The 16,448-nt window shown below is 52.3% G+C and overlaps 5 protein-coding genes across 5 annotated transcripts; 3 read left to right on the plus strand and 2 right to left on the minus strand.

The window, feature by feature from the left end:
* Nucleotides 1–148: 148 nt before the first annotated feature.
* On the minus strand, nt 149–1,820 carry CTHT_0068070 (uncharacterized protein; the record flags this gene model as incomplete). Its single annotated transcript, XM_006697035.1, has 3 exons — nt 149–1,376; nt 1,444–1,719; nt 1,780–1,820. 3 exons carry the CDS (start codon nt 1,818–1,820, stop codon nt 149–151), a joined length of 1,545 nt encoding a protein of 514 aa, XP_006697098.1.
* Nucleotides 1,821–2,978: 1,158 nt separating this feature from the next.
* Nucleotides 2,979–5,431, plus strand: CTHT_0068080 (uncharacterized protein; the record flags this gene model as incomplete). Its single annotated transcript, XM_006697036.1, has 2 exons — nt 2,979–3,254; nt 3,320–5,431. The coding sequence occupies 2 exons, from the start codon at nt 2,979–2,981 to the stop codon at nt 5,429–5,431; spliced, it is 2,388 nt and encodes a 795-aa protein (XP_006697099.1).
* A 797-nt stretch (nt 5,432–6,228) lies between these two features.
* On the plus strand, nt 6,229–7,163 carry CTHT_0068090 (reductase-like protein; the record flags this gene model as incomplete). Its single annotated transcript, XM_006697037.1, has 2 exons — nt 6,229–6,335; nt 6,422–7,163. The coding sequence occupies 2 exons, from the start codon at nt 6,229–6,231 to the stop codon at nt 7,161–7,163; spliced, it is 849 nt and encodes a 282-aa protein (XP_006697100.1).
* A 182-nt stretch (nt 7,164–7,345) lies between these two features.
* CTHT_0068100 (S-adenosylmethionine-dependent methyltransferase-like protein) lies at nt 7,346–8,651 on the minus strand (the record flags this gene model as incomplete). The annotated part of the gene is made up of 2 exons (XM_006697038.1): nt 7,346–8,492; nt 8,560–8,651. The coding sequence occupies 2 exons, from the start codon at nt 8,649–8,651 to the stop codon at nt 7,346–7,348; spliced, it is 1,239 nt and encodes a 412-aa protein (XP_006697101.1).
* Nucleotides 8,652–11,896: 3,245 nt separating this feature from the next.
* Nucleotides 11,897–14,877, plus strand: CTHT_0068110 (uncharacterized protein; the record flags this gene model as incomplete). Its single annotated transcript, XM_006697039.1, has 3 exons — nt 11,897–11,998; nt 12,091–14,703; nt 14,776–14,877. 3 exons carry the CDS (start codon nt 11,897–11,899, stop codon nt 14,875–14,877), a joined length of 2,817 nt encoding a protein of 938 aa, XP_006697102.1.
* Nucleotides 14,878–16,448: the final 1,571 nt, after the last annotated feature.

A 16,448-nucleotide genomic window follows, 5' to 3' on the forward strand; every position in this document is an offset into this window, starting at 1 on the left:
CTCAAACATTTTGTTTAACCCAACAGCTAGAAATTTTGTCTTGCCCCCTTGTATTGGTATGTACACCCAAAGCGTCATCTTATGGACAGTTCCGTTGAGGAGCCCACTTATCCCTGAGCGTCTTCATCCAATTGTTGATTGTTGAATATCACAGATCAACATGTCCCAAGGCCTGACCGACCTTAACCCGCTGCCCCTTCTCTACACTCCACTTCCAGCCGGCAACATGGCGTCCGCTCTCATCATGCTCCGACGCCGGCGCCTCGAATACAAGGACGATGGTGCTGCCCAGCTGAAAGCCACCCATCTCCTCACCACGTCTGAGCGCATAGCCGTGAAGCACGGGGCTGGCAGCCTCATATGTCGCCTCGGCATACCCAAGGTAGGGCTCGCCGCGCTTGGCCGCTTCCTCAGCGTCCCTTGCAGCCTGTGTATCCGCAGTCAGGCTATTGGTGCGAAGCTCCTTGTCAAAGTTAATCTTGATGGAGCCTACATTGGTCGCACCTACGGGTACGTAGCTGAAGAAGCCCCAGCGCCAGCGGCCCAAAAGAACGACACGCTCATTGAGCGTGAACAGGCCGGGCAGCGTGCGCTGAAGATAGGGCGAGACGCTAAACAGCTCGCCAGCAAAATGGCGTCGCCGCTCCACAACCCAGTTTGTCGGGGAGTGGAAACGGTGGTAATCGCCAGGGGCCAAGTAGATTACCGCGTAATACAGTCTATGGTGGCTGCTGTTCGTCAGGTAATCATGCCAGGGCTTTTCGCCCAAGGCAAGCTCGGCGCGCACTTCCGAGACAGAGGCTGGGGAGGGCGTGATTGATTCATCCTTTGGATGCTTGTCCATGCTGTCTCTCCGCTGTTTCTTGTCACCGGATAGCAGACTCGGGAGGGTGTATGAGATGCCATTCATGCGAGCAAACTCCTCGTCTCTCTTGACCAGCTCCTCATCCCCTTCCAACTCATGGACGCTTTCAATGGCAAGCGAATCGAGAGATGTCGAGCTGGAGACGCTGGGTGTCCGGCTGTTTCGTCCCAAGAGGGCGTCGATTGTATAGGTCATTCCCTTGACCTGTTCAATATCGCCGCCTTCGATCTGCCCAAATTGGAGAATCCGGCCATCTGAGGGAGAGAGAAGCGCATTGGGATTCGGGTCTAGAGGACGGGCGCCGGGTTTAAGCTGACGGTAAAAGAAGGCAGCTAAGTTGGGGTATTTGCGGAGATCGGGTTCCGCAATCTCGTCCAGGTTGACTCCAAAGATCCACGAATAGAGCCGGAACCCTGGGGCCCGCAGGAAGGTAGGAAGAGTAAGTTCGTTGAATCTGCCCCAGAGCCTCGACATTGCCTTTAGTGGCAGTGTTGACATGATCTGGACCTGCCTGGACAAGAGAACGTTAGCAGCACATCCAGACGCTGCCTACGGCAAGACAGTAAGCCAACACGTACCACGGCCCATCGGGCCGAACCCGCCTCCTCTTTGGGCGGGCATTCTCGACTTTTTGTTCCTGCTCTCGGCTGTAAACCTTGTAGACTTGAACTAGACCCAAAAACCCAACGCCGAGACCGACGGGGATCGGGTACCACCGAATCCTTGAGCCGTTCACCTTGGAAGAGGCCTCCGGGCCGTGCGAATGCTCCTTGGAATAAGAACGTCGGCCGAGAAGACGCGGCCGCAGGTAGACTCGACGGGAATAAAAACTCGAATGGAAATGGCGGTGGTGACTGGACGATGTCAAGAGAGCCGGGGAAGTCGTGCGTCGAGGAAATGCCGTGCGAGCTAACCCGACAGCTGTCGAGACTGGGCCAATCTGGAAAGATGCCATCGCGAACGGTTTTAATATATGTCTGGCCTTGGAGCTTTGCATCACGTTGACGGGGAATGGGCGTGGAAATGAGAGGGAAACTCAGGAGAGGGTGCTCCTCGAGGAACGAACCTGCATCATCGGCCCGTCTGCAAAACAGCAGAGTGAGATGGCCGGGCGCCAATCAAGGCCGTACGTTACAATAAGATGGATGTTGGTCGTCGGATGTCCAGTGGATGGTCACTGCTCCAGCGTGTATCCGTCCGTAACCTGGAAAAGCTCAGACTGTCACCGTCATGACGCAAGCCGTAGTTCTGTGTTTGCATGTGCTTCGGACGAGCGTTGATTCCAGCGATCTGGAAGCCCAAGAACCGCTAGGGGCGCCCAAGCGTCGAAGCGACTGGGACCCGGCGCCTTTAGTAGGGCCAGCCCGGACCAGGTAGGGAGAGGTTGTGGGTACTTGCAGGACAAAGAGCGTGGTGTTGTATGGCCTACATTAAATGCATGCCATGGTGCACACAAATCCCCTTATTTGCAGACTTTTTTGTCTTGAACTGGTGGGGTGAGGTAGCTGTACCCCACTTTTACATTTGTGCGCCATCATTACCCTTAATACGGTAATGAACGGGCTGCGTTATACACTGGCCTTGGCGGCCTTGTGCAGGTTGCGGGCCACGGACAGTGGATCCCACAAGCCTCGTGCCTTCGAATGGCAACGTGGAATTTGGAAGCCGCAGCATCATGCTTCTTGCATCTCGCCTGGTACTGGGAAACAAAACCAACATCGCCAGCCCTGTCGGTCTCTCCTCGACGCACCAAAGTCCTCATCAGAGCTTATGGGACTAAAGTCATTTGCGCAGTCTGACTTAATCACAATTCAAATTTGAAGCTTCATGGTCGCAAGGGCATAATAGCCCCTCTGCCCTGGTTTTGAGCCGTTCCCATTTGTCTCTTTGCCTAGCATGCCGTCTTGATCACGCACCCACGGATTGACAGCGCGATTTGATCTTCCCTCCATAAATCCCCTTCACATCGCCTGGGGGTTTTCCTTCCCTCTCTTTACCCACAGTAGCTTGCGCAGATCGGCTGATCCCTTGTTCGTGACTCTCCTTATAGAGCCGACATTCTATCGCCTTCTGATACTTTCCTTCCCTTGCGCAAACCAGTCAGCTAGGAGCTATGGCGGACGAACAGCCGAGGACATCCAACCCAGCCCCTGTTTCCCAGGAAGATGGTCCTTTGCTGGTAAACCTCCACATACTGTCGCCTACAGACGGGGTGGGAAACCTGCGGTTTCCGGGTCTGCCAGCTGCGACGACCATCCGTGAACTGAAGGCAAAGATTAGAGAGACTCTTGAAGCGCGACCAGCAGATGAAGACCAAAGGTTGATCCATCGGGGTCGCGTGCTCGCGCGCGACACAGACACACTGAAAGATGTATTCGGTGAGCAAGAGGTATGTTGCTATGGCTACAAGTCAACAAGTAGTCAGCGAGACTCGGACTGACTGAGGGAGGGCAGATTCGGACAAGCGATCAACAGACGATCCACTTGGTAGTGAGGAATCCGGAGCACCAGCCATCTCGATCAAGCACCACGAGTTCGACCCCTGGCCAAGGCACCTCAACACAGACGCAAGCTCCTGGTCCTGACTCTGCTCTGCCGCGTCTTGATGCTCAGCCCCAGCGCCCGTTCCAGTTCCAGCAAGCCCATATCATCCGTCAGGTGGGCCCAACCTTTGCTGTTGGCGCTGTCGTTCGACCAGGTTCGGCGCCGATCACGCTACCACACGTCACAGGCCAAAACCAACACCAGGAGTTCCTTCAGCGACTAAATCAGCTTCATCAACGGGGAGAAGCATTGCGGGAGGCAAACTTGCGCCAGCTTCTTGCTCAGCAGCGTGGTACTTTGGGTTCCCATGGCACAGTTGAGTCTGCGAACAGCCAAGGAAGCTCAGGAAACTTAGGCAATTCAGAGGTGGGGAGAAGTAGCAGTCCGACCCGACAAACATCACAGACAATTACCCGCGAGGGCACCACGCAAGATGGACAGCATTTTAGCTTCAGAATCACTTTCAACGAAGTCGTCACCCATGCCGGTACGACTTCACGCACTCCTACTGGGACAGCGTCATCTGGTGATGCAGCTGGCCCACGGCCTCTCTCCGCCGCTGAGGTCCAGAACATCATCCAAGCTGCTGATGCTGCTAGAACTGCTCAAGTTATGGCTAATGCCATTCAACGAAGCACATCAGAACCCCCGCCAGCGAATGTGGTCGAGAATCTTGCTAATCACGGCTTCGGTAACCCCATCCAACCAATCCAGCCAGGGGTAACGACCCCTATCATTCCTGCCCTATCACGAAATACTAGTCACACTGTGACCCCTGATCCATCAGCAAGATCACCGAGTCAGAGAAATAACGCTGTGTTCAGCAGCCAATATGCGGAGCCTAGCAATCAGCAAAACGAACAATCCACCTCGCAGTCCGCTACGGCAAACCAAACTACCGGCTTGTCCAGCAGTCAGCAGGCATCTTCAGAACAGCGACAATCACCCCAGACCTATCCAGAGGTTTATCTTCTCTCGTCCCCCACCGGCCCTCGGGCGGTGTTGATTAACAACGGCCCGTCTGACATGTACATCACATCACCGCCGCGAGTTTCACAATATACCCCCAGTTACTACTACAGGGCACCAGCATTTCCCTATATTGTACCAGCGCAAACAGCAACACCTCAAATTCAAGTTCAACCAGGGCAAGCACGCGTGACTATAGCCGTGCCGGGCCAGGCAGAAGTGCGTATAGATACACCTGCTTTGGCTCAGCAACCGCAGCCAATGGCGGCTCAAGTATTTGCACCGCGCAATGATGAGCAAGAAGGCCTACGTCGACGACCAGTTGCCGCCCAACCTGTGGCTGCTGAACTGCCACATCCTGTCCCCCAGCTCCGTAATCCCCATGGAAATCCCGGGGCTGTTGCCGTCGCCGTTGCACTGTGGCCACATATCTGGTTGGTGATCCGACTGCTCGCTTTTGCATGGTGGTTCTCGTACAGTAATCCGTCCTGGGAGCGTTGGCTGTCACTTGCCATCGCTGCCCTGGTCGTGTTTGCTATTAACACGGGTATTTTGAATGGCATCATCAACACTGCCTTCCATCCAGTTAGGGAACAGCTGGAAGGCCTTATCCCGTTCGCAGATCCCAATCGGCAACCAGAGCAAGGCCAGAACCAGAACGGCCAAAATGGAGCGGACCCTGATCCTGCCCAGATGGCTGCAAGGCTCGTTGCTGAAAGGAGAGCTGCCAACCGCAACTGGCTAATGCATCAGTGGAGACGGATTGAGCGCGCCGGAATCCTCTTTCTGGCTAGCTTTGCCCCGGGTGTGACCGAAAGGCATATTCAACTGCTTGAGCAGCGTGAGAGGGCTGAGCGGAGGGCCGCTGAGGAGACAAGGGCAGCTGCTGAACGGGCTGCTCGGGAGAACCGTGAGACACAGCAACAAGGACAGGATCAAGCGCCGTCCAGTCAGACAGGGAACGAGCAGACCACTTCAGGGGCTAGTGCACAGCAACCGGCACCACAGCAACAACCTCTTGCTCAAGCGCAGCCGCAACTAGTTGAGACGTAGAGTCAGCGACCGATCATGGGATGGGGTTGTGTGGCCTCGGTGGTCAAGGTGTGGTGGGTTTATAAGAATCTTGGCGTAGGGGGTTTCCTTCCAAAAAAAACCATTTTACATGGCATTTGCAAGCGGCTCTTTGTGCAAGTGTGTCTCTATAAAGATGTATGTGTTTTCATGACTTGTGTCCATGTTATGAATCTAGTTATGCTGTCAGGGTAGGGACAGAGCAAAAGGAGATGTAACAACGCAAAGTCTAGATATAAATACCGCTCTTTTAAGTCTATGAATACCGTGTAGTGCTGTCAGTTTATAGTACATGAACCTGTCACTTATATGTACAAGCCTGATCGCATCCACAGCAACCCCCTGACTGCGATCCAATGCTCCGGCAAGAATACCATAGCAAGCGGATTTAAGTCAAGGGCGGTCTGGGCTGCCCGAATGCCTCGGAGGATTGACAGGTAGTTCCGTTAGTGGCTGCCGACAGCCGAAGTGGGACAGCGGTGACGACAAATCTGGGGAATGGCAACCGAGGCTCTGGGATTCCCCGCAGATCCCATCCAGCTGGAGCAACCGAGCCAACGTATTATTGATATAAATGGCGGGGACTAATTGAATTCAACGTCTTCACTTTCAAAACTCTCTTCTTTAATTTTGTGCCGTTGGATTACACAGTTGTCTTGAGATTTCCTCTTTGAGTTTATCAAGGTTGAGCCCGGACTGAACACTTCGTACCAAATTCCTAAACCATTGCTTACCTATCAAGTTCATCCCCCCCATAATTAGAGTCAATAACTCTCAAGATGGCCGAAGCTCAGCTCCATGACTTCCCTTCCCTCTTCTCCCTCGAGGGCAAGGTTGCTGTTGTGACGGGTGGCTCGCGTGGTCTCGGTCTCAGCGCTGCCTCGGCGTAAGTTCACCCCGACTCCACCCTATCTCGAAAGGGGCCCGGGGCCATAACCATCAAATTCCACAACGCTAACAGCTACAAACTAGTTTTCTCCAAGCCGGCTGTTCTAAGGTCTTCATCTCCTCCCGAAAGGCAGCCGCCTGCGACAATGCAGTAAAGGTCCTCAACGCTCTTCCCAACCTTAGGCCAGGCGCCGTGGCCATCTCCGTTCCCGCGGACGGTAGCACGCTCGAGGGCGTCAAGCACCTGCTGGCGCAGGTATCGGCGCACACCGACCATGTTGACATCCTGATGGCCAACGCGGGCGCGACATGGGGTGAGAAGTTTGACACCCATCCGGACTCAGCCTTCGCTAAGGTCATGGACCTCAACGTGCGCGGCGTCTTCAACCTCGTGCGGGAGTTTGCCCCGCTGCTGACCAAGCGCGCCAGCGTTGAGGATCCTAGCCGCGTCATCATCACGGCCAGCGTAGCCGGTCTTGGCGTTGGCAGCCTGGGCAAGCAGGGTACCTACGGCTACAGTGCCAGCAAGGCGGCTGTGATTCATCTCGGCCGGAACCTCGCCGTCGAGCTTGGCCCCAGGGGTATCACAGTCAACAGCATTTGCCCTGGTTTTTTCCCCAGCAAGATGAGCAATGGCCTGCTGGAGATGGCAGGCGGTGTGCAGAAGATGGCTGAGGCGAACCCCATGAGGAGGCTAGGCAGGTCTGAGGATATTGCTGGCGCAGTGGTCTACCTTGCCAGCAGGGCAGGCTCGCACGTCAACGGGGCGGCAATTGAGATTGATGGCGGTGCGCTGTGGTCGCATGGCCAGCTGCTGAAGCTATAAATGGGGGAGAAGAGAGAGGGGATGAGGGGCTAATGGGATACGAAGTGTTCAAAGGCAAGGTACCGGATGTAATCAGATCTCTATGCATGCATTACTACTACAACGGGTACGGAGTACAATTCCTAGGTTGTTTTTTATCCTTGTTGTGTATCGAAAAGCAAGGCGAAATAGTATCTAGTGCCCTAATTCTCCTTCAAAGGCTTGCGAGCAATCCAGAAGCTCGCCCGATAGGAGGTCTGCAACATCGACTGTGTGTCCATGATATACGGCGTCTCAAGCCCCGTCTGACGGTGCTCGACCTTGAATCCTATTTGTTCCACCAGCATCATTACCTCATCGTCTGTCAGCTCGAAGTTACCTGGGTCAGCAATTCCCGAGGTGTCAGTGTTGCGCTCGTCGCTGTCATCACCTTCATCCCTGTCCCACACTCGGCCCTCAAAGTGCCACAGTAGCGGCCCTATGTTGATAAGAATACCGTTGGGCTTCAAGCAATGATAAATAGTTTCCAGATACCGGATCAGATTGGGCGCTGTGTCCAGGAAGAACACAGAGGCAACGACATCATACATATTCCCCCTGTCTTCCTGTGCGTACAAACACAGGAAATCAGCAGCACTCATGCTCATGGTACCGACACGCCTAGTTTTCTCGGCCTCAGCGAGTGCCGTTGCTGGATGGATGTCCGGAATGGAGTAACCTCTCAAATGATTGGCGCGGCTGCGATGGTTGGAGAACGTATGAATCCAGGGATAAATAGTGTGCATCCCGGCACGCTCGCATGTGTTGAGGATGTAGGATGATGCAAGCAACTGGTGATATGAGATCTCATTACCCTCGGTGTCGAAACCGTTTAAGCACAACTCGAAGACAAAACGTCCCAAGCCAGCACCAGGAACAAGGACCTTGAGTGGGGGGTACTCCGGACCCCGGGCTTCCTGCTCAGCAGTGATAGCCCGCAAGACTGGCCCAAAGCAGGCTTCGCGCTCTTGGGCACCCTCAGCGGACCAGTCTCTGTAAAACTGACGGATCGTACTCCTGGCTTTGTCAATGTCGTTGTGCCTGGCAGAGCCTTCCCACTGACGGGGAAGCCTAAGGGGTCCAGTGGGGTCGTTATCTGGGCGGACGCCGATACGGAACATGTCGAGGCCGGTCTGCACAATGATACGAGCCAGTTCAGCGTTGCTGTCGATGGCCTCATCTACCTTGTCTAAGGTGTCCAAGTAGTTAAATGGAGGCGCAGCAAGCCTCTTCCAGTGAGCTTGCGGCAGGGCATAGAACGCCTGCCTGCGTATGTGAGTGCACTGGAAGTGAGCGACCTTGGCGTATTGTCTAACTCTGTGGTCAGCTCCAGGACAATAACCGCTTTTCACGATGGCAAGATGCTGAGAAAACTTACTGGTAGGAGTCAAGGGTACGAAAGATCACTCCGAGCTCCTCGGGATCCTCAACGGTCGTCTCGACACCACTCCACGGGGTTTCATTCTCCATTTCGGCAAGGTACGAGACTCCTGATGACGCCGGCAGCAGTGCTGAGTCCTTGAAAGAGCCGGTTTTGAGCCAAAAACTGGAGTTTGTTCGATTCGGACGGAAAAGGAAGTTTTGCAAGCAGTGTCCTCAGGGGCAGACTCGAACGGGAGCCAGTACCAGAGTACCTCTTTTTTTTGGATCGAGGATATTGGGAGCCTTGAGACAATCGAGAAAAGCCGTCCCTTGCAACACGAAAAACGTAGCTGCAGCAGAAAGAGACAATACTGCGATCTCTCTCTAGAAAGTCATGGACGGATTTGGCCGATTCCAACTTGATGATTGATCTCAAGGAGCTAGACACCACCTTGATCCTCAAAATCCTTGTCAGCCATCCACTGAAGACTGAAGTGGGCCTCTCCGGTGGCCGGGCAGTGCAGCAACCCGAGCTTTACTCAACTGTTTGTACAGGATGTACCTTGACCATTTGTTGGTGGATTGCAAACACAAAAATCTGGGACTAATGGTGTTATTTCGAGTTGAATCCAGCAGTTGTGGACAAGCGAACAACCTCCCAGAACCATTCCAAAGCTGTTGTCGACATACCTACCTAGCTAGGCAGCTGATAAGCTTTTTGATCCATGAGTGAGTGGTTTCAGGACATAATAAGTGCCCTGGAAGCGCATCACAAGTGGAGACGAAGATGATAGGTAGAGGTACCTACTCTAACGAATAAGGCATGGTTACTCTAGTTACTGAGACTGAAAACTTGTGTGTCGTTCAAATGATTCTCGGATAAATCTTGGATTGATATACAAGAGCGTAAAGGTTTTTACTCAGTATAAGTGCCTTTACTGATATATTTTCCCTGATCCTACGTGATTTTCCCCTTCGTATGTGTCATTTGAAGCAGGCAAGCTAAGAGTTTGTGCACTTCCAAACTGGGTGACCATGTATCCGTACCTGATTGGCTGTCTGCAATCAAGTGACCACCGAGCAGGTACTGTGTACGCTACTCCTCCCAAGTCTCAACTTCCGGAATCCTCCTCGCAGCTTCGCACCTTGCACGTTGTCCTTGCAACAGCCAACGCGGATACCTTAACAAGGTTTCGATTCGTGTTAGGCAAGATGCATGAGCCGATTCAACTTTCCTTTCCACTCCCACGCTCACTAGACACTCGCATTTATTTGCACTTGAGCATCAAATCCAAGGCAATTGTGTTGCATTTGACGACGGCAGCGCTCGAAGATGCAGGTGCATCAACTCCATTAGGCTCATTTGTTTACGCCTTGCCTGACGTATGTGTCTCTCTTTGGGACGACCCTTTCGTCGTTTTCACCCGTCTCTTACATCTAATTACTCACATGGCCATAGAGATATAACCCAAGTCAACCTTTGTCCACTCCATTATGTACCGTGGAGCCTACATTGGAGTTCACTACTCGCCTGGCAAAACTTCTTGCGAGGAAGACACAGCTCCCGGTCTATGTGGGCAATTCCATCAGCTTTGCCAGCACTGCCCTTGGGGGCTCTGTCGAAGAGGAGCTTGATGCCTTCAAGAAAGTTGTTGACGTTGTTCTGTCCAAACTGCAGTCTGTTCTCGCATCCGTCCAAGGTCTTTCTAATGGAGTTAGGTCGGAGTAGCTTCCTCTAGGGATCAGGGTTAGGGGATTCAGCAAGAACGAGCCTCCTCGCACCAGAGTACCCTTGGTATTGGTTATGGCATCAACCTTCTACATGACTTATTCAGAGGCACCACCGCATCTTTCTAGCTTCCAGGCATTTAGTCCAGCTTCATGTGCACTTCTCAGGAGGGTAAACACGGAGTTCGGAATGGCTTGTCAGCAGTTCGATCTAGCGACTGACCCGAAATACGGGAGCTTGGTTCTTGAATGTTGAACCGCAAAGTGGAAAGCGATGTGGACAGCGTTGTTCTGAAGCAACTGCATCAAACTTCGAGACTTCTATCTCGCGGCGCGCAATCTTAGTACATGACTTTGCCCAAAAAGAGGCTACCATTGGCCACAACTTGCTGACTATCACAGTCCGCACTTAAAATAATGGTTGCTGGGCAGACACAATGTCAATAGGAGCAAGCTCTTGTGTCTTGGCTCCGAGCTTGATGCTCAAACGTTCGCATCCTTTGGTGGGGTCAAAGTTAGAGAGACATGGTCTGTGTTATGTCATCCAGGTTATTGTGTGGCAAGACGGGTCGGCGCATTGCAACACAACACAGTGTAGGGCGTTCGACGACCAGTGAGTAACCATTGACGAACATCTTCTCGGCTTGGCTAGAAGAGCAAAAGCATCCCAAAAGCGATCTGACAACCGCCGGGCTGGAGCATTGTTATCTGCGGTGAGTTGGCTGCGAGCTGCTCTTGCTGTCCGGGAGAGGGGCTGTGGTTGGCTGGCTGCTTTTCCTCCCTCATCAGTTGCCCCGCCACATGCCGGCCCCACCTTCTTCTCTGCGTGGCAACCCTGGTCAGGGTCTTGTGGAGGGACGCAAAGATTGTAGGGAGAAAGCAGAAACGGGACAGCCACCTGGAGGTTCAAGTGCTGGATTTTGAAGCACCCCACTTTACAGGTTCAGTTAGCCTTGACTTTGTGGGCTGGCCGAGGCGACAGCCCAACCACTAGGTTTTCTTACACAAAAATTCGAAAGGCGCTCGACAAACGGACGTAGGGCTTAACTCTTCAATCTAAAGGTACGGCGTATGTATATGGAATGCCGGGTTTTGGAACTCCCAGGGAATTCTGCGCAACGGGCGGCAGCGTCTCGCCTTGTCGGGCAGACCTGGGCGTTTTGTGCCCCTGTTTGCCATTAGCATCCACTGCGTTTTACTTTGCTGACAGCCCACTTCAGCAAAGGAAAGGACCGGCGGGGGACGAAAGACTGCTTGCCCAGCAGGTCAACTAATAGCTGTTGAGTCCACCCCACTTTGCGCGGCAGCATCACCACCACGAACGGTCGACCATCCACCGAAAAACTAAACCACCGAAGACCCAGACCTACCCACTGTCCCGTTTACTACCAACGGTTTCCAACGCAAGCCTCTTACTTTATCCCTTCATTTTTCCCTTGCCCTTTCTTGTCACCGGGCTTGCGCAAGCAGACTGGTCGCCAACATCACGGATTTCTGCCAGGCTTTCAGCACGCGCCTGTCGCCGCCACCAACCCCACCAGTCTCGGTCTGCAAACTTGCGCGCCCTCCTCAACACACTCCGACCCCGCCAACATATTCTAAAGTTCCGTTCAACCACCTCTGCCATGGATTGGCAGCCTAACCCGGAGTCCCTCGGGACCCTCGCGGCCTGCTTGAAGGACTCGCTGAGCGGGTTCAACAAGGCCGTGCAGAAACAGGCTGAACTTGTGAGTTGGTGCTTCGAAGAAACCATTGGTGATGATTGATCATATGGCACCTAGGTGTGAAGCAAAACAACTGACAAACATGTCGCACGTAGATGCTGTCACAAGCAAAGGCTAATCCCGATATCAACAACTACCTGGCATTCATCTTCTCTAGTACCGAGTCCCCTCCGGTGCTGGCGCTGTCTCCCAATGACTGGCATCTTGTCCGGTCAGCTGCAGCCATCATGCTCAAGAACAACATCAAGTCGAATTACAAGCAGATCCCCGAGACTAGCATAGCTCTGATCAAACTTGCTGTTCCTATTGGAATCCAGGACAAGAACTCACAGATCCGCAACTATGCGGGCAACATTGCGACGGAGATGATTCGCCGTGGTGGCCTCTACAGCTGGCCCGAGTTGCTGGAAGAGTTGTTGCGGCTGTTGAGCAATGAGACGGGTCAAGTTCCCCCGGAGGCTCAGGAGGGTGCCATGGCTGCGATGGCTAAGATTTGCGAGGACAACACCAAACTACTGGAAAGGGAACACGCTGGTCAACGGCCGTTGAACGTCCTTCTCCCCAGACTAATCCAGGCGACCAAAAATCCTCTGCCCAAGGTTCGTGCCTTGGCCCTGGAGGCCATCAACGTGTTTACACCCCGGAAATCACAGGCCATGCTTCACAACATCGACGACCTCCTGCAGCACCTCTTCTTCCTAGCTCAGGACCCTGTGGCCGATGTTCGTCGCCAGGTTTGCCGCGCCTTCGTCCACCTTGTTGACACACGGCCAGATAAACTCCTGCCCCACCTCAGCGGACTGGTTGATTACATCATTTCACAGCAAAAGAGTGACGACGAGGATCTTGCTTGTGAGGCTGCTGAGTTTTGGCTTTCAGTTGGTGAGCATGATAATCTGTGGCGAAGCCTGGAGCCTTACATCCAAAAAATCATTCCGGTGCTGTTAGACTGCATGGTATACAGCCCCGAAGACATCGCCATTCTTGGGGGCGCCTCTGATGATGAGGACGAGGAGGACAGGGAAGAGGACATCAGGCCACAGTTCGCCAAGAAGAGCTTGAAGCGTGGTGGTGCTGGAGACGCCAATGGCGATAGTGCCAACGCTTATGAGAAGTTAACGAGCATGGATAACGATCTGGAAGAGGGAGAGATCGATGAGCTAGACGAGGAGGGTGATGAAAATCCAGACGAGAAGTGGACGCTACGGAAATGCTCAGCTGCGGCACTGGACGTTTTCGCTACCGACTTTGGCGGCCCTGTCTTCACTTGCATTTTGCCGTATCTCCAGAAGAACTTGAAGCATGAAGATTGGCCTTATAGGGAAGCCGCCGTTTTGGCTCTTGGAGCAGTTGCTGAGGGCTGCATGGACGTGGTTACTCCACATCTCCCAGAGCTTATTCCCTACCTGATTAGCCTCCTTGAAGACCCAGAGCCTGTTGTCCGGCAGATCACTTGCTGGACACTTGGTCGATATTCTTCCTGGGCAGCTAATCTTCGCGATCCCGCCCAGCAACAGACTTACTTCGTCCCACTCTTGGATGGCATCCTCAGAAAGATGGTTGACAAGAACAAGAAGGTTCAGGAAGCTGGTGCGTCGGCCATGGCAAACCTGGAGGAGAAGGCTGGCAAGCACCTCGAGCCCTTCTGCGGGCCTATCATCCAACAATACGTCCTGTGCTTCAGCAAATACAAGGACAAGAATAGGTGGATTCTTTACGACTGTGTGCAGACACTAGCTGAGCACGTCGGCCCTGTGCTAGCGCGCCCAGAGCTGCGAAACCAGCTAATGCCTGCCCTTATTGACCGGTGGCAAAAGGTTTCAGATCAGTCGAGAGAGATGTTCCCGCTGTTGGAATGTCTCTCTTTTGTTGCTATTGCTTTGGGTGATGCCTTCACCCCCTATGCTGAGCCAATCTTTGCACGCTGTGTCAACATCATTCACCAAAATTTGGAGCAGGCAATGGCTGCTACCAACAATCCCGACCTAGATCCGCCCGAGAAGGACTTTTTGGTGACCAGTCTTGATCTGTTGAGCTCCATTATTCAGGCTCTTGACAACGCAAAGGCTGTCAGGCTAGTTCAGTCAAGCCAGCTTCCGTTCTTTGAGCTCTTGAGCTTCTGCATGGAAGATCCGGCTGACGAAGTCCAACAATCTGCCTATGCTCTCTTAGGTGACTGCGCAAAATTCGTCTTTGAGCAGCTACAGCCATACCTTCCCTCCATCCTGCCAATTCTCCTGAAGAGGCTGGATCTAGACAACATCCTTGATGAGGAGGTCGATGGTCACTTCAGTGTCGTTAACAACGCTTGCTGGAGTGCTGGGGAAATTGCGCTGCAGTACAAGAAAGAAATGGCTCCCTATGCGATGGAGCTGCTTCAGCGCTGCGTTGAGATTATTTCTAACCCGGTCGTTCCACTGGGCGTTCTTGAGAATGCCGCCATCTTGATTGGCAGACTAGGGATTGACAACTATGAAATCCTTGCTCCACATTTGTCCAAGTTTGCAGAGGACTTCCTGAGAGTCATGGAGGACACCGACCCTTCAGAGGAGAAGGCAACGGCCTTCAAGGGATTTAGCATTGTCGTGGCCGCTAATCCCCAAGCAATGGAAAAGGATCTCTTGCGTTTTTTCACCTCAATCGCGAGGTACCACGATCTGAAGCTACAGAATCCCATCAAGCATGAGTTGCATGAAGCATTCCAGAATGTAAGTTGCCATTGCTTGGGTTGACTACCTGTTACCACTGAATCTCTCACTAATCACACAAACCATCCACAGGTCCTCAACATTTACCGGCAGTTAATCCCCCAGTTCAACCAATTCCTTGCTCAGCTCCAGCCCCAAGATCAGCAGGCTCTCAAAGCTACCTATGCTCTTTAATGAGTGGAGTAAGGCTCCTTTCGCTCGCCAGTTTCACAGTGGTTTTAATGGAGGAAGGAGAAGGAAACAATGAAAAGGACTGGTTCCCACTGCATGATTCTACTGGCCTTTTCCTTCAGAAGAAACCTGCGGGGTGACTCATGTTCTCTTCACTTGCTTGCCTGCATTTACTTCGGTTCTCTGCCGGATAGCCTGAGCAAGTTCGAGCAAATGCTCGTCAATCATACAAATATCTTCCTTGACATTTCCTTGTCTTATAATGATAAGTTCCGGTTTGCTCGCTGCAGAACCAGATCACTCAGGGAGGTTTCTATGCCGTAGATAGGTTTTGTTGTTTTTTGTGTTTCTTAGCTGGGATCAGGAAAGAAAAAGAAAACCGAATATACCCCCATGGCATCAATCGGTCTTTGCTTTCAAGATACACCGTCATTGTGACCTGAAGCGAAGAGGGGTAATGCCGGAGGATGTTCAGTGGCATGACTTGCCTTTCTTTTCTCTCGATCAGTCTCTGCCTTTTTCTGATACCCCTGGAAGAGTCATCCTTTTAAAACTGCGGAATAACTCGAAGGTATTGCTCTTGAAAATTGAAGGGATGATTTTTGCACCCTCACTAGGCACCTGCCCGGAAATGTGCTGCTGTTGTTTCGGACCGAAAGGTGATAGGTGCTGCAAAGGACTAAATTTTATTAACCAATCTCTTTTGAAACAACCATCGGAGAGGGACTTGGGATACAGATCTGTCTCTTTTTGTCTCGATTTCGAGCGTTGAATGAGATCTTTTATTGGTTCGTGTCTGAAAGACATCAAGCAAAAAAACAAGGCACCCGTTTTTCCCCGTTAGGGGGAGGGAAAGTAGAGGAATACCAGAGAAAGAATATAATGGATGACGATCTCATGAGAATTGTCGAATCGATGCTAGAGATTTTCGCATTGGGCATAAGGGTACCGGATTTCTGGGAGTCGGGTCCGAAATGACTAGTCGGGCGCCTATCACCTGGCGATTGAGCAGGAAGATCGACAATGGCTGTAGGACAACACCTTGGAAGAAGCAAAGTAATTACCGGTCACCCAGATACATGTGAGGAAATATGGAAGCAAGATTTTAATGGGTCGCTTTTATCATAGCCTCAGGAGCCTGATCAGTCCAGACGATATTAGCCAACATAGCCAAAGAGAAACCAGTTTGGTCCTAGGCAACAGTCCCAGCCTGTCGACCCTGAATCTTCAGGGAGTATTATATTGAATTCGTGCACACTTCAGCACTTCTAGGGACCTGATCATGTATAACTGATAGTCTCAAGTGTCTGTCTGGGAACTCAAGCCGAATGGTGATGGGATCTGATAACTGATAAGATGGGTTTTCTGGCGATATAAGTTCTCTCTTATCATCCTTACACGCATCCTGTCTCCACAACACCGCGTTCACATGTGTACGGTAACTGTAAATGGTTACCTAGTTTTCTATCTGGCGATCTCCGAGGAGTTAAGCTGCACCATTGATTTTATTCGTAAGTATGACAATAATTTCTACCATTTCCAGAACAAGGAATACAGAAACCAATGAGATCACG

Source organism: Thermochaetoides thermophila (genome assembly GCF_000221225.1).
Source record: "Thermochaetoides thermophila DSM 1495 unplaced genomic scaffold scf7180000011822, whole genome shotgun sequence".
Classification (NCBI taxonomy): domain Eukaryota; kingdom Fungi; phylum Ascomycota; class Sordariomycetes; order Sordariales; family Chaetomiaceae; genus Thermochaetoides; species Thermochaetoides thermophila.